The 22,067-nt window shown below is 50.1% G+C and overlaps 5 protein-coding genes and 2 non-coding genes across 7 annotated transcripts; 3 read left to right on the forward strand and 4 right to left on the reverse strand.

The window, feature by feature from the left end:
* Positions 1-4,795: 4,795 nt before the first annotated feature.
* On the reverse strand, positions 4,796-6,157 carry BCR38DRAFT_482385 (uncharacterized protein; the record flags this gene model as incomplete). Its single annotated transcript, XM_040863497.1, has 1 exon — positions 4,796-6,157. One exon carries the CDS (start codon positions 6,155-6,157, stop codon positions 4,796-4,798), a length of 1,362 nt encoding a protein of 453 aa, XP_040719200.1.
* A 366-nt stretch (positions 6,158-6,523) lies between these two features.
* On the forward strand, positions 6,524-8,988 carry BCR38DRAFT_141067 (putative cycloheximide resistance protein). Its single transcript, XM_040853636.1, has 5 exons — positions 6,524-6,940; positions 7,001-7,137; positions 7,197-7,667; positions 7,717-8,488; positions 8,558-8,988. The coding sequence occupies exons 1-5, from the start codon at positions 6,889-6,891 to the stop codon at positions 8,776-8,778; spliced, it is 1,653 nt and encodes a 550-aa protein (XP_040719201.1). The 5' UTR covers positions 6,524-6,888; the 3' UTR covers positions 8,779-8,988.
* Positions 8,989-9,460: 472 nt separating this feature from the next.
* Positions 9,461-10,745, forward strand: BCR38DRAFT_335190 (putative actin-2 protein; the record flags this gene model as incomplete). Its single annotated transcript, XM_040855374.1, has 3 exons — positions 9,461-9,769; positions 9,850-10,620; positions 10,683-10,745. 3 exons carry the CDS (start codon positions 9,461-9,463, stop codon positions 10,743-10,745), a joined length of 1,143 nt encoding a protein of 380 aa, XP_040719202.1.
* A 1,231-nt stretch (positions 10,746-11,976) lies between these two features.
* On the reverse strand, positions 11,977-12,441 carry BCR38DRAFT_406794 (uncharacterized protein; the record flags this gene model as incomplete). Its single annotated transcript, XM_040858087.1, has 1 exon — positions 11,977-12,441. One exon carries the CDS (start codon positions 12,439-12,441, stop codon positions 11,977-11,979), a length of 465 nt encoding a protein of 154 aa, XP_040719203.1.
* A 3,688-nt stretch (positions 12,442-16,129) lies between these two features.
* Positions 16,130-16,232, forward strand: BCR38DRAFT_t87. The gene has a single exon. It is a non-coding gene; the product is annotated as a tRNA-Thr (tRNA).
* Positions 16,233-16,945: 713 nt separating this feature from the next.
* BCR38DRAFT_424691 (uncharacterized protein) lies at positions 16,946-18,210 on the reverse strand. Its single transcript, XM_040859677.1, has 3 exons — positions 17,590-18,210; positions 17,159-17,515; positions 16,946-17,050 (listed from the first exon to the last, which is right to left on the reverse strand). The coding sequence occupies exons 1-2, from the start codon at positions 18,126-18,128 to the stop codon at positions 17,341-17,343; spliced, it is 714 nt and encodes a 237-aa protein (XP_040719204.1). The 5' UTR covers positions 18,129-18,210; the 3' UTR covers positions 16,946-17,050; positions 17,159-17,340.
* A 3,142-nt stretch (positions 18,211-21,352) lies between these two features.
* Positions 21,353-21,445, reverse strand: BCR38DRAFT_t100. Its single transcript has one exon. It is a non-coding gene; the product is annotated as a tRNA-Ser (tRNA).
* Between the last annotated feature and the right edge of the window lie 622 nt (positions 21,446-22,067).

The raw sequence follows: 22,067 nt of genomic DNA on the forward strand, positions 1-22,067 counted from the left end.
CACCGCGTTCGGCCTAGAGCGTAACTGTGGCGCTCACTCACAGAACTTATCTTTAACGCGAAGGAATTGTAAAAGTAATGGTTTGTAAATATATTCTGAAAGACTTACCTCAAGTGGATTGATTGATTGATTGATTGAAATTTAACATCTCATCACGTGAGACGTGCCGGGCGCAGTGCCGGCATGGTCTATGCTAGTCGAATCTATGTTACAGGGGACTGTCTTCATCTAACATTCCTGTTCAGTGCGATGGGCAGATCTCAGTAAAGAAATTGGTCTCCTCCGCCCATTGACAAAACAAACGAGCTCCCTTGGCCGTGCCTAGGAGGGAATCTATACTATTCTTGGCCATATGCGCTTTTAGATGACCGGGCGTGGCCTTGCGGCCGCGCTTGCAAAAGTAGAAGTGGACTGGTGTCTTTGTCTTTCCACACCCGCAGTTGAGCAGTGCGTCGCGATGCTGGAGTCTCTCGTGGTAGGTCACGAAATCCCCGTGGTGCGACCTCGCTGCGAGTAATCTGCCTAGGTGTTGCCGGGGCAGGCCAAGTTCGGGGGGTCGCGGGTGGATAGCGATCCCTAGATCTCGATACTGTTGAGGGCAGGTAGTGGCCCATCGATCGTTGAAACTCTTCCAAGTGTAGGATCTCGCGATTCTCTTTATATGTGCGAATGAGGCCGGGTGTTGTGTCTTGGGTAGTTGCTCACAGGCCGCTTTGGCCTGTACCTCAAGTGGAACTATATAAATTTACCGAATAGCTGTGGAATTGGTGGCCTAAGGTCACGTGGGATACGGGCAAGATACTTAAATGCCTTTGTGCGGCTTGGACCCCCCCACCTGTACTTCCCTTCGTATGTAGCCGGAATGCCAGTACCAGTGCGATCCCACAATAGCTGGACGGATAACTTACTAGTTACTAGTAGCTTCTAGAAGTGAAGTACATTTGGCTGAGAGTAAGCCGCAAGACCCGACAGAGTTAGATACCAGATTAATTATTGCGGATACCCGGATACCTTTACAACGGTAAGTCAACCCACCCATCTGCGGCCACCCTACTCCGCGACGCGACGCGACGCGACCCTACGCATCTCCACTATAATCGCACAAAGTGTGGCCTGTTGAACGAGGACAAGTAGTTGGGATTGGCTGGTCGGATGACGACAGAGAAGTGTGTGGTTGTGCCGGAAAGCATAGCACTCAACGCGTTTGTTGTTCGAGTTGATGATGAAGGGACTGTGAAGGTCAACCCTCGCAGACTCACTACAACCAGGTGACTTACAGCTGGAACACCTGCCGTGGCAGTGCCAGATGGGAAGCCAATCATAACCCTTGTAGGAGCCCCGCCAAGCGTGGATGACTTAGTCGCGCTCCCTCAAACCTAAGTTGTCATCTTCTTTCCTTCGCTCCTTAGAGTAGAATCTTCGTCGATAGCACCTAATCGAGGTCTCTACCAATGCGATGCAACCCAGGTCGTGACAGGGACTACCTCCCAAAGGCTGCAGCTACGCGACTACTATTGGCATCTGGCCTGAGCGCTGCACCCAACACATCCGGTGTACCTGAGGCACGCAACATAAAAGGTAGTGACAATTGAGCCATGCGTGCCTAGGCCTAAAGTTCATCTGACCACACACTAGACTTAAAACTCTGGGCAGTTTTCGTATGTCGACATACTTTTGATACCACTACTTATCACCATTGAAAATATTTTTTGTGCAATACAAATTGAAGTCAAGCAGTCACGCCGTCAGTCCTGGCCGTATGGGGGACTTCAAACACTCAAAATTTGTTGGCCATTCAAACTTGATCGCAAGGATTTTGACTGGTGCATGGATCCGAGTACCATACAATAACAATCGACTGATCAGGCTCTAAGTTCATGGATTTCGTCGTAAATGACGATGAGGTGGAGAATACATTTAAGCGCCTGAGCAGTTGCCTAGATGAAAGACCGTCTACAACCAGGATACTCTGTCCCGGCCAGATATGGCATCCATAGCTCAGAGACAAGTGCGGAGATCGATTAAGCAACAATTTGGAGTTCCAGTCAAGTTGAAAAGGATAACTTGGAGTCCGATTCGCAATCGCTTACTATTCTACATCTTGGACCATCCTGTGGCGATCGCTATACGGATTGCAAGGTGTAGAATAGTACGAGCTCACACATTTACAAAATGAGCGCAGATAAGCCCTTAGGGGCGTTGTTACCTTTGCTAAACGCGTTTGGAAGGAATTACCGCTCGATTCTGATGTATTTAGTTGAAAATAGCGTTGTGAATAGCTTCAACTTTGCTTGTTATGCTGTTACTGATCATCCTCTTATTCTGCTAAAAATGGTGGCCCGCTAATGGGTGTGGCCCGCTTATGGGTGGATTACGTTAACTCGCACGCTATTACTTATCGCTCATGTGAACTAGATGGATATTACGGATGCGCATGCTGCTCTCGGCCTGGAATAGCTGATGTGCGCCGGTTTCGTTCGGTCTTCGTTGAATATCCCCGTCTGGCATTTGTCACGACCTGGGTTGCATCGCATTGGTAGAGACCTCGATTAGGTGCTATCGACGAAGATTCTACTCTAAGGAGCGAGGGAAAGAAGATCACAACTTAGGTTTGAGGGAGCGCGACTAAGTCGTCCACGCTTGGCAGGGCTCCTACAGGGGTGATGATTGGCTTCCCATCTGGCACTGCCACGGCAGGTGTTCCAGCTGTAAGTCACCTGGTTGTAGTGAGTCTGCGAGGGTTGACCTTCACAGCATTTCGCTTCAACCCAGGGCGTCATGGTAGCTATAGGATTTGCTCTTATATATGGCAGAGTAACCAATCGATCGGATACCGGTCCGGACCGGTCCGATATTCCGATATCGATACCGATCGGTAGCACATTTTGTTCATTAGATCAATACCGGTACCGGTATATCTGAGATCCTGCTCGATCGATCTGACCGGACCGGTTATATGGAGGATTCTGAGGGCATCGTGACCCTTGTTGTTGACCCTGGTTTTATCTAACCTAATACGGTTAGGCGTTGTTTTAGGTAGGAAAAGTGAATAGCTGAGTTGGCGTGAGCATTATATGGCTAGGTTGAGGAAGCCTTGGGAGGGTGACTATAAAAATAGGTAAGTATAATATCTAGATAACTGTTCATCTCTAACTGACCCTCGTCTAGGCCCCTTCCTGAGACCAACCCTTTAGCTGAAGCTGAGAACCAGCCAGTCCTTACGATGCTTCAACGCCGCAAGCGTTTTTATATGAGCGACGCCGACTCCGAGGTCCTTGATTCGCAAAGTACACAAGATACACAGCCAATAGCAAAGAGAATGAAAGGAAAGGGCAGAAACACCAAGCCGGTGCCGATTAGGCAGGAAGAATCACAACAAGACGAGCTTGACCTCTACCTGGCAGAACCTGTGGTTAACGTGGTGGCGTGATATTGGCGCAAAACGTTTCACCAAACTGTCTTATATGGCTGTTGACTTCCTTACGATACCTTCAGCGCAAGCAGAAACAGAACGCCAGTTTAACAGCGTAGGAGAGATGGTATCAGCACGAAGATCTCGCCTAAAACGCCACGTTATTGGGGCATCACAATGTATCAGGTCATGGAGTTTAGCAGGCGTTTATCAGGCTGAGTTGCCACTCCATATGCTTGACAAGGTATCAAACGTTGAATTGGATGGTGAGGTTTCACGCGAATTAGCTAATTGGGCGCAAAACCGTTAAAAATAAACAACTCCGTACAACCGCTATTGATCGATCCGACCTCTATCTGACCGGACCGGCTATATGTGATCGATATCGATCGATACCGTTTGCTTAGTAATCTGTACCGGTACCGATCGGATGAATATGATGTTGATCGATACCGGACCGGTATCGGTATCGGTGAAGAATCATGATCGATATCGATCGATTGGTCACTCTGATATATGGTCCAGCCACGCTATCTCTCGGCGAATGTTTCAAGAACAGTAACCGAGCCATGGCATATGATATCATATCGTGTAAAACATCGTTGGTTCAGTCTAAATGGAGGAATGAATGGCCGCTTGCTGTATTAATTCTACGAGGGGGACAACCTATGGTTAAAGATACTGCAAATATGAAGTTCAGAGCCAAATTATTATGGTGTGATCACACAGGCCTTCCAGCACGTCACTTCAACAGATGCTAATACCTGTTGAGGCTCTCAGGAAATTTACGAATGTTTGGCCCGTAAAACAATCTTAACAGCCACTAAGTTAACTATAGAAAGAAGGAGGGGCTTATTATAGAAACATATAGCACTTACATATAATACACCAACCGCTGAATAAAGTGTTTCATCCCTCCGTCTAGCATGATTCACACCCTAGCATGTTATGGATTTACTTTACTTTTGCTCCTACATCACAACGTTATCATTTGCTGCGAATATGGCTTCAATACAAGCAAAATTCGTTATACCCTAATCATATCATATCCACTACCATATTTCTACCATGGTACCCCTCCAGTCCTTCAGCGGTGGCAAGGGCTCCGCAAATTGGCACCTGACGTTGAAGCTAGTGGCAAGGACAGTTATAGCGTAAGCATCTCGACTCATGAACACAATTCACATAGAATATCATGCATATTAGCAGCTCAGATACATGCCCGCTGCTATCATATGACTAGGTGGACCGCTCGTAACCGGCAAAATATTAGATGAACCATCTTAGTTAAACATCAAAGATGGTATCAGATCACCATACCAGTTGATATTACATCTGTATATGTTATTCAATATGATAAGTCTGCCACTACTAACCCCACATCTACAACTCCGGTTCCCCCGCCGCCTCCGTACCACTCAAGCTCCCATACTCAATATACCCATTCGTCCCCTCCATGACATGCAACCTTCTCGCCCCCTCCACCCCCTCCGTCCTCACTGCTTCTACCGTCCTCTCATACCACTCCTCCGCATACGCCTCTGCATCAAAATTCAACAACCAAGCCTCTCTCCTCAACCTTAAACTCTCCGGGTTCTCCCTCGCGGCTGCGAAGTCCGCCTTGTGCCATATATCCCTGGTCTGTTCGCCCGTCTTCTGGGCGCTCTTGACTCTCTCATATCGTATAGCCTCAAACCCCTCCAGTGCTTCTTTGATATTGTTTTTCCCCGCCTTCCGTAGACACACCGCTATCGTCGCCCCGTCTTCCATAGCCTGGCTTGCGCCCTGAATACTTGTCGGTAAGAAAGGGTGCGCTGCATCCCCTATGAGCGCCACTCTCCTCTTGGGACTAATCCATGTCGGCAGTGGATCACGATACACCAATTTCCAATCCACAAGCGGACTGGGCGTTCGATTAAGAATCTTCTGCACAAGGGGGTCCCACCCCTTTAGCACCTTCCTCGCGTCCTCCAGCGGCGCCTCCCACTGCCAGCTCTCCCCAATATCCGCCTCATCCTTGTGCGTACACACCCATGAGAAGTTCTCGCCATTCAGACTGGCAGCAATGAAATGCACATCGGGCCCCAACCAAGCACAGTGCTTATCCCCCTCCGCAATCAACCAATGCAAATCGGGCTCCTTGAGCAACTCCTCCGTTCCGAACCAAGTCCGATACACGGCATACCCGCTCGCTTTGGGCTTATCCTCGTACCCCAACACCGTCGTCCGGCCCTTGGACCGCACCCCCTCAGCTGCGAGCACCACATCCCCCTTCACCTGTTCCCCTCCCTCGAGCAACACCCCCGCCCCAGACTCGTCCTCAAAGTAATCATCCACCTTGGCCCCCAGCCGGACTTCAATCCCCAGCTCCAGCGCATGCTGGAACACAATCTCGTGGAACTCGCCCCGGTGGCCGTCAAACCGGATGCCCCACTCTTCTTCTTCGCGGCTCCACATCTGCTTGTACAGCGTCTCGCCCAGCCACGACTTGATGGTCATGCCATCTGGTCGCAGGGCGCGGGGCTCGAGTTTCTCGGCTACTCCTGGCCATCGCTGGAAGATGCGCGATGAGTTGGGCGCAAACGAGATAATGTCTCCCAGAGGTTTGAGCTCGGGAAATTTCTCGAGGATGATGGGGGTGTGCCCGTGGCGGTGGCATTCGATGGCTGCTGTTAAGCCGGCGAAGCCGGCGCCTACTATGAGGACGCGGATGCCGCTTGGAGTTGGGGGTGCGTTTAATGCCATTTTCTTCTCTTAATTTTGCTGCTGCTTTTAAATCTCAAATATCGCGGTTTGTCGAGGAACTTCGCCAAACCCAGATGCTGTTCTAGACGCAGCTTGAAGTATTGAATACAAAATAACCAAAATAACAGATTGATATGATACTTCCCTCGCTTCGACAGTCACGGCATCCCGACGTCTGCCGTTATCAGGATATGACACCGCGAGAACGTATTGTTGTCATATATCATATTTTGCCGGTCAATGTTACATACCCGGCAAACGATGGCGTTGCAGTGAGCGGCTCAATCAACATTAGGCAACACGGCGCCTATGCCTTCCCCGCACTTGAACCACACGGTAGTTATTCTACGATCGGCCCTCTACCACTACAGCTGATAGTTCAGTGAGGAGAATCCTGGGTTAAACGATCATGCATCAGCAATTTTGTTGTTTCGTCATGCGGGGGAGGGTACCAATCGGGAAATAGTCGTGTCTTGTAGGTAACTTTCCGCGGCCCACGATAGCAACGTCGTACGAAGCATATTGTGCGATTCCCGACTAACCGTGGGAGATGGTACTGGTTCAAGTATGAATTAGAAAGGTTTATGCGGATGGGCAGATGAGTTTGCCCTGGGGTACTCTCGCAAAAGAGTTCTGGCTTAAGTAGTGAGCCCCTTTCATCTGGTATCGGCAGTAGGAACTTTGTGGCAGCATTTTCACGTAGCTTCCTAGTCGTGAATCTGCAGCTAGCAATGCCTTGGGGTATCTTGGAGGACAAGCACATGGAACATGTGCCTGGCACAGGTATGCCCGCTTCTTTTGCGTGGATCATGGTAAAGGAGCTTACTGACGATCGGCATCTAGTCGTCCTCGCTGACCAGTCCGATGTGCCACCCGAATTCCAAGATGTCCCCCGAGAGATACTCAAACACGCATCGGACAGATACTCCAGTGTCATTTTGGTTCCACAGCCAAGCGACTCTCCAAATGATCCTCTGAATGTCAGTTCCCTCTGCATAGCCTAGAAGAGACCTGAATATGTGGAACTCACGGTCCAAAGTGGCCAACATGGCAGAAAGACGCCATCCTTGTCATCGTCGGTCTCTCGGCCGCAGTGGTAGGCGCATATGGCCCAATGCTGTCACCCGGGTTCGTTGAAATATCCGCGGCTCTCGGCATCACTATCAACACGCTATCGCAAGCGACAGCATGGGTCATCCTCTTGATCGGCATCTCGTTGTTCATCTTCAACCCACTTGCTAAGAAGTACGGGAGACGACCTGTATATGTGATTTGCAGTATCATCATGCTATCGGGTAGCCTCTGGGGCGGGTTTGCGAAAGACTACAAGAGCTTCCTCGGTAGTCGCATATGGAGCGGACTCGGCATGGCGCCATACGAAGTACTCGTCCAGTGTACCATTGCCGATATGTACTACGTACATCAGCGGGCAACGAGAATCGCAGCTTGGAATATGTTTCTGTTATGTGGTATTAGTGGCGGTGCTCTCATCGCGGGGTACATCATTCAGGTTAGCTGTTTAGCTTTCTTCGCAAAGACCTCTGACTGACGACAAAAAGGACCAAGGATGGCAGTGGACTTTCATCTGGTGTGCCATCCTCTTCGGTGCACTTCTTCCTTTGGTGTTCTTCTTCGTCCCGGAAACTGCATATAATCGCCCAAATCCTCTGCAGCGACTTGTAGACACCAGAGCGCGACATGAAAAGCCCGATGACGCGGGAAACAAGAACGAAGTGGTGGAATACAAGGAGAATGTAACTCGTTCGCCTGAGAATGGCGAGCAGCTAGCCGAGACGAAAGACCCTTACCTGCGAAGTTTGCGGATGTACCACGGGGTCTACACCCAAACGTCACTGTGGAAGATCTTCCTACGGCCCGTGGTAGTCTTTTGGTATCCAGCGGTGCTGTGGGCGTTTTTATTGTACGGTGCCACGCTGACATGGATTGTCGTCTTCAGCGTCGTCAATGCAGCCATCTTCACAGCGCCACCTTACAACTTCTCCGTGTCCGAGACGGGCCTGATTTCGGTTTCGCCGTTTGTCCTCACATTCATTGGAGAGGTGATTTCGGGCCCTCTGAACGACCGGGTATGTCTGTGGTTGGCGAAGAAAAACCATGGCATTTATGAGCCGGAGTTCAGGTTGGCGACCATTCCTGTGCCTCTACTCATTGGTGTCGTCGGGTTTTATGGCTTCGGAGCCACGATACATTTCCAGACTCATTGGATTGGGCCAGTTTTGTGCTTTGGCCTGGCAAACATGAGCCTTGCCTTTGCCAATGGATGCGTCTTTGGATATGTGATTGACGCCCATAAGGACTTGAGCGAAGAAGGTGAGAACATGTTCGACCGACTGCCACTATTTGGCGAGCACGTGCTAACTCGATGGTGATGTTGGACAGCGTTTGTTGCGATCAACGCCCGAAACTTTTTGACTTTCGGCTTAACCTACTTCGTCAATGATTGGCTTGCAAAGGATGGGGTCCTGGCTGTTTTCAACGTGCTGGGAAGTATATTCGTCGCAGTAAATTTGCTGACAATTCCGCTATGGATATTTGGAAAGAGAATCCGAGGCTTCATTGCTCGAAGTAATAAATTGCAAAAGTTCATGCATGAAGACTAAATTGCTGGGAGGGATGAGAGGCGTCTTGGTGTGACCTCACCCACCAGCGCCTCTGACAACATGACACAGTTTATAACAGAGACAAATGAACAAGATCCAATGTCTATAACTTGCTAGCAACACACACAAGTATAGCTTGATGTGCGCCTTTGCTTCAAGCTACCTGCCATAAGTTAAGGGAGGAAGTAGTTTGATCAAGCCGGAATTTCAATACAACTCAATTGGGAAGTAACTTATGGGACGACGAGTTTTGTCTGTGCGCCACACTCCCACACTTGCGCCTGCCGTTCTTCAAGCTGTCACTTTTCCACAATAGGTTTAGCTCAACACGCCCAACCCCCTGCAGCAGCTCCTGAGCATCGCAGGCCACCGCGTCGTGATTGAGCTTGTCTAAAATGTAGCTAGGCACATTCCAACGCCGACCAACACTTACCAGGCGAGCGTCCGACAATTCCAGAGGCCTCAAGAAAGTACGACCAACAGTTTCTATTTTCTTGAGACTGCAATTGGTCACTCAGGCCGACAACCGCCCCAGTATCCACTTCCGAAGTCGGTTGACAACACACAAACCGATCGAGCTCCCAGCCCAGACCAGGCCAAGAAGGACTTCAGCGAAGACGGGCGCAAAGCACAGAAAGGTACGGAGGATAGAAGTGGTGCTGCCTGACGGCAAAACATCGAAATGGCCGAATCCCTACACAATGCACCCATCGTGTTAGACAACGGCTCCGGCACGATACGAGCAGGCTTCGCAGGAGACGATGTACCAAAATGTCACTTCCCCTCCTTCGTCGGTCGGCCCAAACACCTGAGGGTGCTGGCCGGTGCATTGGAGGGAGAGGTCTTCATAGGGGAGAAGGCGGCGACAGAACTTAGGGGACTATTGAAAATTCGGTATCCTTTGGAACATGGCATTGTCACGGATTGGGACGATATGGAGAAGATATGGGAATACGTGTACAGTGAAGGCTTGAAGACGATGAGTGAAGAGGTGTGTACACAACTGCTACATTCCAGGCCCAAGATCCCGCGGTTTGGCCAGTGCATCTACTGACGACAGCCTTCTTCTAGCACCCTGTTCTCTTGACCGAACCACCCCTCAACCCCCGCGCGAACCGCGACACAGCCGCCCAGATCCTCTTTGAAACCTTCAACGTGCCCGCCCTCTACACCTCGATCCAAGCCGTCCTCTCGCTCTATGCATCCGGGCGCACGACAGGCTGCGTCCTCGACTCAGGCGACGGTGTCTCGCACGCGGTACCTGTCTACGAAGGCTTCGCCATCCCGTCCTCGATGCGGCGCATCGACGTCGCCGGCCGCGACGTCACTGAGTACATGCAGACGCTGCTCCGCAAGAGCGGCTACGTCTTCCACACCTCGGCCGAGAAGGAGGTGGTGCGCCTTATCAAGGAGTCCGTCTCGTACGTGGCCGCCAACCCCAAGCAAGAAGAAAAAGACTGGGCCTCGTCCAAGCTCGATCAGGGACGCGTCGCAGAGTACGTGCTGCCTGATGGCAATAGGCTTAAGATTGGGCAGGAGCGGTTCCGCGCCCCGGAGATCTTGTTCGATCCTGAGATCATTGGGTTGGAGTACCCCGGTATACCGCAGATTGTCACGGATTCAATCAACAGGACGGATTTGGACCTGCGCAAGGCGCTGTTTAGCAACATTGTGCTCAGTGGCGGGAGCACGCTAACAAAGGGCTTTGGTGACAGGCTGTTGAATGAGGTCAAGAAGTTGGCAGTTAAGGATATGCGCATTAAGATCTTTGCGCCGCCGGAGAGAAAGTACTCGACGTGGATTGGTGGTAGTATTCTAGCGGGGTTGAGTACATTCAGAAAGGTACGTGCTTTGTTGTCCGCAAGGTTGGGAGTGAGATGGAGATTGTGCTAATGAGGACGCAGATGTGGGTGAGCATTGACGACTGGCACGAGAACCCGGACATTATCCACACGAAGTTGACGTAGCGAAGTTTTCTGTGGAAGTTTCGCATTGAAGGCACAATGTGTCTTGACCAAAGTCAAGATGCGGGAAAGCAGATGGTTTGGAGAAAATGGCATTCCTCAGCTCATGATACAACATCCTGTGGCCACGTCTCGAAGGACGGTGGAAACAGATCAAAAGGAGCCCGAGTCGGTTTGTGGGGTATGATGTTCTACGGAGTTGGGCAATACGAGGACAGCCGAGTGGGAAAGGATTGCGACACGGCCAATTCAAGAGGTGTCAGCTAGGGGCCGTCTTTACGAATACCAGCCGGCCGATTCATTCTAGTGTACGACCACCACCATAGAGCAGTCATCCGCCTAGAGATGAATGATACCCAAAGAGTTTTAAATATCAATGTATAATTGCCACATGTTACAACATTGAACTGGGTCATGTGGGAGTCTGGATTGATCGAAAAAGTACGACCTACGGTTCAAACGGACAAGCCAATAAGCTCGTCACCACAACATGGGTGCCTAAGAAGAGCTTCAGGTGGTCATTTCGATGAGACTGCTGTCAGGTCCAAGGGGACGGATAGGCGAGACACCAGAAGAAGGCCTGCCCTGGCTGGCTACTCTGGAGCAAACATGGTTACGACCCAAGATCGGCTGGAATGGTGCGGATTGATCGATTCATGCAGATTTACTAGATTGTCAAACAGCTAGCGAGTAATTAAGCATATCACACATCATCCTGCCAATCCTCCTACCCATCATTGCTTCTATCCCATAATGCATCAACTCCCGTACTCGATAACTCAATGAATAAACAACAAATTGCCTCCTTTGTTGGGGGGTATATCCAATCGTTCCATGTCTATTCCACCTAAGTTCACCAGAAACAAACACCTGTGTCGCTACCAAATGCGTTTGGTTCGTAAAAAGTATCCCGCATTTCGAAATGTTCCCCAGACACGTGCTAGCCGGGGAACAAATTCGAATGTCAAAGCCAAGATGAATTCCTTCCTTCTTCGTGCTTTCACTTCGCGTATCGTGGGTATATCCGTTCTTTGTCCCAAAATCATTGAGCTTCTGTTTGCTCTGAGGCCCCAAACCTCCAGATAATAGAATGATAAACTTTTGTTCGGAGTTTTTTTTCGTCCCAGTTCCCGTGGTGTAAAACAACCCCATGCGCCATGCTTGTGTAGATAAAAAGGAGATCTCAAAAAGCCCTCCCAGCTCCATTCCATAAGTGATGATGGGAATGAGAAAACTAGTGGTGGCTGCGCAAGCTGAACCCACTCAACCGACCCATGAACCCGGAGAGAGTGCTTCCCGAGCTGCTAACGCTGCGCTGGCTGACGGCGTCGCTGTCCTTGCCCTTAGGGTTGGAGCTGGTGTTGCCGCCGGCGTCATGGGAAGAGCCGTACACGTTTCCGGCTCCACCACGGCCGACGTGGCCTACGGGCTTCTCGTTAATGTGGCTCTGCACCTTGTACACCTCGTCGAAGGATATCGTGGGACAGTCAGATGATGTGTGGGCATTGCCGGCACCGCCGCGGCCGGAGTAGAATGTCTTGGTCTTGGGCGGCAGGGGCATTGACGTCGTGGTGGGAACGCCGGTGGACGAGGTCGTGACCGGAGCGCGGAAATAGTTGCCGGCACCGCCGCGGCCGTGGTGAGTATATGTGTCCTGCACCACGGTCGGGTGAGGCTCGGTGACGGTGTAGCGAGGCATGTTTGTGGTTGTTTGTTGTGTGATGAGGTTGTTGATAGAAGGCAGTATGTTGACTTCAGGTTCGGTGTAAGTGAGATTCGTGGACCTTGGTCGACTCTTCGATATACTTGATCTTCAAATGCGATGCGAACGTCTCAGGGCAGTTGATGCAATTTTTCAATGACGAAATTGACAGCGTTTGTACATGGGATGGGAGGGAAGAGCTTCATATATCCATCGCGAAGTCCGGAGTGGTTACCTCTTTGGCATCGTAACACGCCTGCCCGGGCTTCCGCCAGGTCCCATGAGCGAACAAACGCCATGGAAAAAGATACGTCACTACGTACTGCTGTAAAAATTTTCTAGACACCGAAACAACAGAAACACCGACCAGACCACGGTACCAGACGGAAAGTGGAGAGTCGCAAGGTGCGCGGATCGTGTTTTCGTGGTCGAATTAGCGATGACTGCATTCTCGGCCGTGGAATTGCGAAAGTTGCACTGAAAATTTGCACTGTTGGCAGGCATCGTTAGGCGCTTAGCAGTTAACGGCAAGTCCATTCAGCTTTCAGTCACCCCAAGTGGAATCCGGGGTTGGCCTGGGCTGGAGCGCGTGATGTACGACAGGCATGGCATTAGCTAGGTATTAGCTAACAAGAAACTCGCGGGTCAATGCGGTGGCATTTTGTTACCAAATCGCACAATCATGGGACCTGCGAACATGGTTCTAGCCAATTTTCTGACCTAACCATTACCCCATAGTTTGCTGGGGCGCTAAGCAGGGATGTAGTCCAATGCAACACGTTTTCGAGTTCTATGTCGTGGAGCCTGGAAGCAGGTACGGGACCAGTTAAATAAGGCGTCGTCCAATCACTGCACACATTCTGACACGTTGATTCGCTGGGATGCGTTGAGATCACCGCCGCGTCTCATTTCGCCATTTCTACCGTGATGGTTACAATGTCTGAGTGTTGGGTTTTCAGGAGGCGAGGAGGCGGTGTCTCTGTGATTGCCCCGGCTAAAGTACATTGATGTGGTGAAACCCGATCATGAGATTGAGTGTCATACAGCACATAGCGTTATCAACATCTCCGCGGTGTTGGGCCTCCTGTAGTTGGCCTCATCCGCCAGACATGTGCACCAGTTGTCCAACAGCAGTGGCAGTGCATGTTCGAAAGGAGCTTCTAACCTAGATGCCGAATCTTGCTCATGGAGTTGATACCAAGATTTTACCAACTGAAACAGGTCGACACTACCCATAGTACAAAACCTTTTTGCTGGGTCCTTGTCAGATTTTTTCCCAGAGCCCACCTTATCGACCATGCCTCGTTAGGCTAGATCAAGATTCTTGGCGATATGCCGTCGCCTTGTAACTTACATAGCGCTCAACATGAACCTACCGCCTCAGATTGAGTTACCAAGCGCATCGTTAAGACAATGTCAAACTGACTTCAACTATCGAACTCATCAACGTGGTCAAGATTTGCCTCGTCCGAAGATCGGATCCCAAGATGTCACACGTGCAATTGGAGGGGCCTCTCCACTACTACATTCGTCACAATCCAGTAAGACAATGCAGACAGCATCTTGAATCAGTACCCTTGGAGTCCGATGACGAATATCTGGGGATGACGAGGGACAGGACTCACGTGGAGAGTAGCTTTCCAAGCGCTAGGGCAAAAGGCGCGCTAAGAATTTTTGCAACAAATTCTCCGTCTCTGAGGCCAGCCGCGGTGAAGAAAACCTGGTCATAGTCAGACGAGATTGTGACTAGATCGCGAGGGCCGACATCGCCGCTTCAGTCGGTCACATCAATCTGGTCACGGGCCACAACCAAGTTTCTATTCGCCTCAAGGTGCAATGCTCATTTGCATCAAGAAACACTCTGACACCAAAATTATTGTACGATAGGCCTAGGCTGTAGAACATAAACGTCTTGCAGTACTGTAGCCAAGTGCATGACGTCGCGGATCAGCCGGGTATTCGTGACTTAAGACACGACGCATTCTTCGTGGAGGCGATGCCTCGATACCCATGGTAGCATGAGAGATAGCAACGCGTCAGCGAATTTATGGAAAGGATGCCTCCCTCAGCAAGGGCAATGGATCTGGGCTCCAAGCACGGAATTTTGTGTGGGGGAAGCCGTCATGGAGCCAGATTTCGGTGTCAGCACCCGCCTCCTCGGGTCTGAGATCATATTCCCAAGTCGTCGATCGTTCCAACAAGCCGAACACACCTTGCCTTCCCAGCAGCTGCTGCGGCCCATGCAGGGGTTTCGCTATATGTGACTAAATCTCAGCCCCACCCAGTACGTCGTCTGGTAGTTCTACGAGCAAGGAGGCATGTCAATCAGCAAACTGGGAAGCTCTCCGTCTTCGCCCGTCGACGTTCAGCCGTGATCATGTCGATGGGGTATTTCTGCAGCAACATAGCACGTGCCGTTGGTAGAAGTTGCTATGCGATGTCGTTGCGCACCAGCGAGGCCGTGTAGGTGAAGTCTTCCTCATTGGTTGTTCGCCGGGCAGAACTGCTTACTACGTACATGGCCGAGCAGGAAGAGCCGGGTGGGGACCGGCTTCGATCACATGGCCTTGACCTTTTCCTGCTGTAACGATCGCGCCGTCGAAGCGAATCGTCACAGAGTTTCTTGCGCAAGTATCTATGTCGGCAGGTTCGGTGCTCGTCACCGGCGCGATCTAGATTATTCAGGATCGACACAGCCTCTGCTTGTCAGATTCGCGGAGGAGAGATGTGACGAAAACCAGTATATCTTCGTAAACGTGGCAAACAGAGGCCATGTGGTGCGAATAATAAACCTTGCCAGGTCTGTGGCCAGCTTTCTTGCGAATACCTTTGAGGCTTCGAGCTCCTTTGCCAGGCCAGAGATTGCCTCTGTTGGTCTGCCGCGTTGGGCGAGAGGGCGTAGATGAAACCGGGCCCTGACAGCGTCAATGATTTCACCACGTGAATTGAGTCGTGATTTCAGGCGTGCTCTTCGGCTCGGCCAAAGATCAACTAGTCATAATTGTAAGTTTTCTTCGCAGTGCAGACGGACTGGGTGGCCTTGGTGTGTTTAAAAGTGCTACCCGCACTAGCGGAGTGGGAAGGTATCCGTAGGGGTAATAAAAGTATAGCTATTACCAAGAAATCCAGGGGCATAGAAAGTTCCACCAGCCAAAGTACTAGGGGCTACATAGGTAGCAGTGTAGATCCGAACTTTTCAATTGGATATCTCTTTATCCCGTTTTTCTGTTCATTTCCCGTTACAAGTGCGTGTATCGTAAAACTAAAATAGCGCCTCGTGTAACCCCGGTCAAAGGCAGTCATCATCTATATGAATATCCTTAATCCGTACATTTACCACTCAAACCAGACATTACAATGACGAACGCATTTCTCTGGGTGCGCTGGGACTGGGTAGCGTTGTGACAGTGGCTGCCTACCTCGGCAAACAACAACTCAATCGATATTGCCCCAGAATCCCCGTCGAACAACCTCCCCAGTCCCGCACATGTCGACACCTGGTAGAGAGTGCGGGCATCAGCTCTGGAAGTAACGGTAGCATCCCAAAAGCATGGGCCATGGCCCAAAAGAGTTATTGGGTTTCCTCTTTCGTCGCCGTCGACTGCTAGCGATAGCACACGGGTCAGTTCTGCCCATGACGGGTTCTCAGGCGATGGATTCAGCAGGTGCTGTCATATATTGGAATGTCGGCTGGTGTAGTTGGTCACTTCGCTGGTAGATAAGTCCCGATTTGAGCCTTGCCCACTTGGGTCGGTGACGAGTCGCGGGTTCGAATCCCGCAGCTGACACACAAGGGGGTTTAGTCAACCCTTACGGCGCGCTGCCCACCTTGTTGACTTCGCCTACCTAGCGATAATAGGGAGATTGGTGCAGTTTAGGATTACGAGCATCCTAGCCAGTCGACCGTCAAGCACTACGTCGGCGGAATATAACTCGACAGCCGGTCCAGAATTCGAATCGTTAATCCGACCCCTTATCGGACCCCCTCTCGCCGCGATTCTTGCGAGCGTCTAGACCACGTTACGGTCTATCCACTTGAGCGTATGGTGGAGATGTATACGCTCGACGAGAACCCCAATTAGCAGATACTACGACTTGTCGCGACAAAAAATAGTCGAGCATCTTCTGCACATCAGCAGCATCCCACCCCTGAGGACGAATTTAAGTGCCACATTACCACGCTTATCGGTAGTTCAGGCAGGGGTTGTAGCACAGACTTAGGGAGGGACAGGAGGTTTAGTAGTCGTTTGGCTACAAGTTTACCTGTATAACCGCCCGACGCGGCTTAAGGGCCCGCTATATCATCTATAGCCCCTTAAGGGAGTACTTGTAGAGGTACCGAGGGTTAACACCTACGGCGTATTTAATATTTTTTTTATATTGGAAATTTCGTGATGGCTCGGTTCGAACGTCCGGTATATTAGCGTCTTACGGCTCGTCTTGCCGGTTGATGAATGGTGGGTTCGATGAATTCATTGTTGAGAGGTCGCCGGATGAGAAGGCGAGAATCACGCATACATCGGTTGAGTGCTCTAACCTACATCCCAGCGCCCAGTTGGAGAGGAATCTGAAGAAGCTGCCCTGGCTTGCTCATAAGGCCCAAGTGGTGAGTACCGAAACCCTTCTGCTTGGCGCGGTACGACAGTTGGGGAAGGCCCAGTCACACTAGATATACTTGATTTAGTAGATATATATTCACTGACACACACATGAGACTCAGTAATCACTCTAACACCAAACCGGGAAACTGGATTCCGTGGGAAGGACAATGATACGCATGCCGTACTCTCAAGGCATACATTTGAAAGAATCCATAATATTACAGGTCGAGAGTAGCATCACCTACGCTCTGCATGACAAGATACGCATTACCCCTCATCACGTTATTCCACCTTTTCATTCCCACCTCGTGTTCCCCAAATCCTCAAGCTTCGTCCCATCAACGAACGGAACCAAGAAAGGGAATGCATCCGGATCCTGCACAATCCTCGAGTACATCTCAGCATGCTCCTCCGGCCCAGCCACACCAGCCGGTCCACCCTGGGCATTCCTCTGGTCCGTGAAGAAGAATCTGCTCACTGTGTAAGTATGTGTTGTCTCTATTCAATTAGAAACATTCGCGAAGGACCCCCCTTCAATACTTACCGAAACCCTCTCTCCCTATACATCTTATCCGCAACCCCCAACCAGTAAGCGCTTGCATTCTTCGCCACCCCCAAGGTGACAAACTGATAAAGCGGCAACAACGTGTTCCACTGTGCATTCCCCGTGAATATGAACTGCTTCTTTTCCCCTCCCCCACCCACTTTCTCCTCTTCACTCCACAGCTTATACGCCTCCCCCGCCGCTACATAAGGCCCCTTGACCTGCAAATTCAAGTCTCGTTGGAACGCGTCGAGCGGGACGGCGAAGATATTGCCTGGTTCGGTACTGGGCGAGAGTAAGGCGGCGTTGAAGACGACGACGCTGGGTGTGCCGCCGAAAGACTCGCGGATGCGGGTGAAGATGCTGCAGTACACGTTGGGGTCAGTTAGGTCGGCTTGGAGGTGTAGAATGTTCTCGGAAGAGGGCTTGGGGGTCGAGCGGGAGACGAGGGCGAGTTTGTATCCCAGGCTTTGGAATTTGGTGGTAAGGGCTGCGCCGACGTTGGAGCCGGCGCCGAGGACGAGGATAATGCGTGCCATATTGAATCAGGTGAATATGGTGGGATCGAGATAAGGTCAGGATCGATATTGGAATTTGTTATGATATTTTCTTCAATGATCTGGAAATGGTGTCTGGGTAGCCTCCGTCCTTTATGCTCTTTGGCTCCCTGAAGGTAGTTTTTGGTGATGCCATTTCACCATGAGAAGATGAGCATATCCAATACGTTTGAACAAACCGCAAATAGGAAAAGGCGAGTAAATCCGGTGATGATTAAGCGCTCTGCATCTCGTGTGCCTAGTTATGCATAGCCTGCCTATCTCCAGCTGCGCGAATCTCGACGAATCCTGCCCAAATAGGCATGGTGAGGTGTGACAGCCAGTGTAGTCGAGCTTCAATCCATACCCTGGTGCGAATCGTGGACGAACTTGCCGATGATACTAGCTACTGCGGTGATGAATTATCAGCAGATCGGACCTAGTGTGACGCATGGTGTATCGGATATCGGAGACGCCACTGGCTGGAGTCTGGTGATCGCTGTGGTAGAAGAATGGGCTGGAGATCTAGAAGAGTGTACTTACAGCTACTTTTACATAATTTCATTTGCTCAGTGACTCCACAGGGGCGAATATAGGTCTTACTAGAAAATGGGGAGGAATCCAACAAGACTGGATTTGAAAGTAGGACATGGGGTGAGGTTCTTCATGTAATGTAACCGCCTACTCACGACATGATCTACATTATGCCAGTATTATGACCACGAGCAACACGATACATCTCTAGTATGTTAACTGCTTATCTTATTGTAGTGGATTATTCGGTTTGTGGTAGCTACTTGGCTAACCACTCAACCACCTATCTCCATGCTCTTCGCTTCCCTCGTCAGTCAACCCATGAACCCGCTTCGAGCCATCAATCAGCACGCTGTACGTAAGACAAAGTTCAAGTGTTGCCGCAGGAAAGTATCAACTTCTTAGTCCAAAACTCTCTCCCGTGTGGTTTACTGTGAGTAGAGCCTCCTTAACTCCCAGCTCAACGTATTCCGGACCTGTCTGGAGGTTTCTTGCTTGGTTCTTGCTGCCGTGTTGTTCCTGGAATTCTGTAACTCCCTGTATGGCTTGGCATCGATTTTTCTTGGCCACTCTCGTTCTTCACGTGGGAAATGCATCGTCATCTGTTGCAATTAACCAGGTGCCATGTCAATATGTAGCGGTACGCCTGGCATACCGGGCCCAGCTATGACACCCTTGGGCCCTTGGAGCGCCCAGACAGCCACTTCATTTCCTCCATTTTTTGCGAATTATTGCCGATCCACTGGTCGAATTCCTCAGCGGCCTTGTATGGGTCGTCGATGTGGTGGAGCAGGTACCACTGTATTGAGCTGGCATGAACCGAATTGCTGAATTTGTAAGCTTGATGAACCAAGACTACGTCTTTTGGAGTTCATAGCTCTCTGGCGTGCGCCACAGGACTTCGTCTTCTCAATTTCGAGATCGGTGGTAATGTCAATCCGCCCGGGCAGCAGATTTTATTGAGGATCATGTTGTCTGTCTACATCTTCACCACCTTAACCTGCGGACATTCTTGCCCGTCATCAACAGTCAAGCCACGCATCCCTAGGAAGCCATATAGACCAAGGTAAGAATGGCTAACTCCGCAACCGAACTAGGATTAATTGAGAACTAACCACTACTAAGTTCGTCATTCCACGGGTAAAGTATTTCAACAATTAGTAGCTTGTGACAACAGTAGAGTAGTAGATTCTCATCTTAGTTCCATGGATGGCTCGCGTGAAAGCCCATGGATCTATAGTAATATTAAAAGATACCGGTACTAGTAGCCACTATATTGTCCGAGGACCATAGGGTGGGAAAAGGGAGAAGAGCTCACAAAGTTCAAAAGTGTGCCATATAAAACAGTATAATTGCTAAAATAGGAAATGGTCTGGGCGCTGAATTTGTTTTGTAGGCTGACAGCAAAGCCGCTTTCGTTACCCACTTCACGGAAGCCAACATACGTATGATCCCGATGCCCTGGCCGCCATAGCGCAAGCGTTCCACTCACCGTCTTCTGCACAACTCGTGCCACGTTAACTGTATACGATCGGGTTGTCGAATATTAGTCGTTAATTTTGAGCCGAGGCTTACCTTGCCCGCCTGGGCCTTCTCATAAGCGGTCATTGTAAGGACTCCCCGGCTGGCTTATATTGAAAAGAGCCTGCTTGAATGGTCTCAAATCAAACGAGGACCACGATCCTGCTTTGAGCGAGGCTCATTTTACCCAGTTACGCACAACTCTAAAGGGATATGTGTGGAGTGTGTCTCATCTGGAATGAGGGCTAAGTGTTGTGGTAAATAATGCCTGCCACCTTGTTGGCACCAAACTGCATACGAGCACCAGCCATGTGTCCCCCTTGTGTGCCATCTCCAGATATTGAAGGCTACCGTACCCAGCTTCAAAGTGCCGCCGTATCCAGTCTTTGATATCACCAGTCATATTCCTGGCCTGTAACAAGCGGTGGTAGAGGTCAACAGCACGCTTGATATCCTTACGGGATACCATGAATATCTTCTCGCCCCCATAATCAAGCGTTAGCATATGCCGTTCTTGGGACGCCATTTCTCGCGGTATTGGCTGTCCTTCAACATCGACGAACCGATTGTGGTCGCAAGGCAGCGGGCAAAACAGCAGAAGCTCATTTCTACCGAATCGCCATCGCTTGTCCGGGAAAGCAGGCTGGGTATTACAGCCTTGAGGAACGCGACCTGCTGGACGTTCTGTCGATTGGGATGACGACACGCCGGATTTGCGAGTCGCTTTCTTTATTCACCAGCAGCCACGGAGTTGGAGGTTAGTTAGGAGCGCGACTGGGCAATGACTTGACAGACAAAAAGAGGATTGGCTCAACGAGCTCGTAGCTGAGAGCAGGACTGAGATTCACTTTTTAATCGCTTCAATTACCTTCGAACCGTTTGACCAGATGGGACAATGATTATTTAAAAACTGAATCAATCTGGATATTTATACCCTTAAACCAAGCATGATGCATCTAGTTGCCTGTTGTTCGCAGAGTGCCACGCGGTAGACTTCCTTCCCTTACGATGTTCTTTGCCCCGCCCTTAAAGGATTATATTATTACCTCACCTGCACTCTGATCCACTTCAAAACACTGTTCAAGTTCCTATGTCCAGCCTGGGAAAGGGGGACAGGCAAAAAAGCTCAATGGAGTCTACATGCCGTGACGGTATCGGCAAAACCAAAACATCGTCGGAGACAGGATTCGAACCTGCGCAGGCGAACCTATATGATATCAGAAGAAATTCGAGTCATACCCTTTAACCAACTCAGGCACTCCGACTTGTTTAGACTTCTGATGGCTTATGTGCATCTATGATGTGTATTGCAAATTTGGTTGGGCAGGATTGGTCGTTGCTGCTGTTTTCTCCGTGACTCACATGAGATAAATGACAAACAGGCTCCCCTACGTCTAGGACGCAGTTATTATCAAACTTATTGAAAGCTATAAAAGAGCATAGGATTGAATGTCTCTTCTAACCAAAAGGAGTAAAAATAGCCATAAGGGCCTCAAGTACAGAAAAATGTGCCTCTTGGCTGCACATTTCGAGACCGCTGATCACGTGTGAACATCACAGTAGCTGATACACTAGAGGATTCGTTCCTGAGGGTGTAACAGTGATTTTGGGGGACAGGATTCAAAATACTGCCAAGTGGATGTTGTAGCCAGAAGCGGGAAAACAGCCGTTGAGAGCCAAAAGACTGTTGCGGTCCGACAGTTATTTATGTCAACTCACTACCTAAGCCTGCTTGTCTCTTACCTTATAGATAAATCACATACAAACGGAAGTGGCTCCTTCCATCCTCTATTGTTATTTTAATCCACAAACGATAATAATCTGAAGTATGTTGGAAGCAAAAGGCTGGCGAAGAAAAAATGCAAATGCACCAGGCTTACATGCCAC

This window comes from Pseudomassariella vexata (assembly GCF_002105095.1).
Source record: "Pseudomassariella vexata strain CBS 129021 chromosome Unknown BCR38scaffold_3, whole genome shotgun sequence".
In the NCBI taxonomy this organism is placed as follows: Eukaryota; Fungi; Ascomycota; class Sordariomycetes; order Amphisphaeriales; family Pseudomassariaceae; genus Pseudomassariella; species Pseudomassariella vexata.

Coding starts and splice junctions, on each gene's coding strand:
- BCR38DRAFT_141067 (XM_040853636.1), top strand. CDS start 6,889: ATGCCTTGGGGTATCTTGGAGGACAAGCACATGGAACATGTGCCTGGC. Junction 7,138..7,196: donor CTCCAAATGATCCTCTGAAT/GTCAGTTCCCTC, acceptor CACGGTCCAAAG/TGGCCAACATGGCAGAAAGA. Junction 8,489..8,557: donor TAAGGACTTGAGCGAAGAAG/GTGAGAACATGT, acceptor GATGTTGGACAG/CGTTTGTTGCGATCAACGCC.
- BCR38DRAFT_424691 (XM_040859677.1), bottom strand. CDS start 18,128: ATGGCACGCATTATCCTCGTCCTCGGCGCCGGCTCCAACGTCGGCGCA. Junction 17,516..17,589: donor TATAGGGAGAGAGGGTTTCG/GTAAGTATTGAA, acceptor CACAGTGAGCAG/ATTCTTCTTCACGGACCAGA.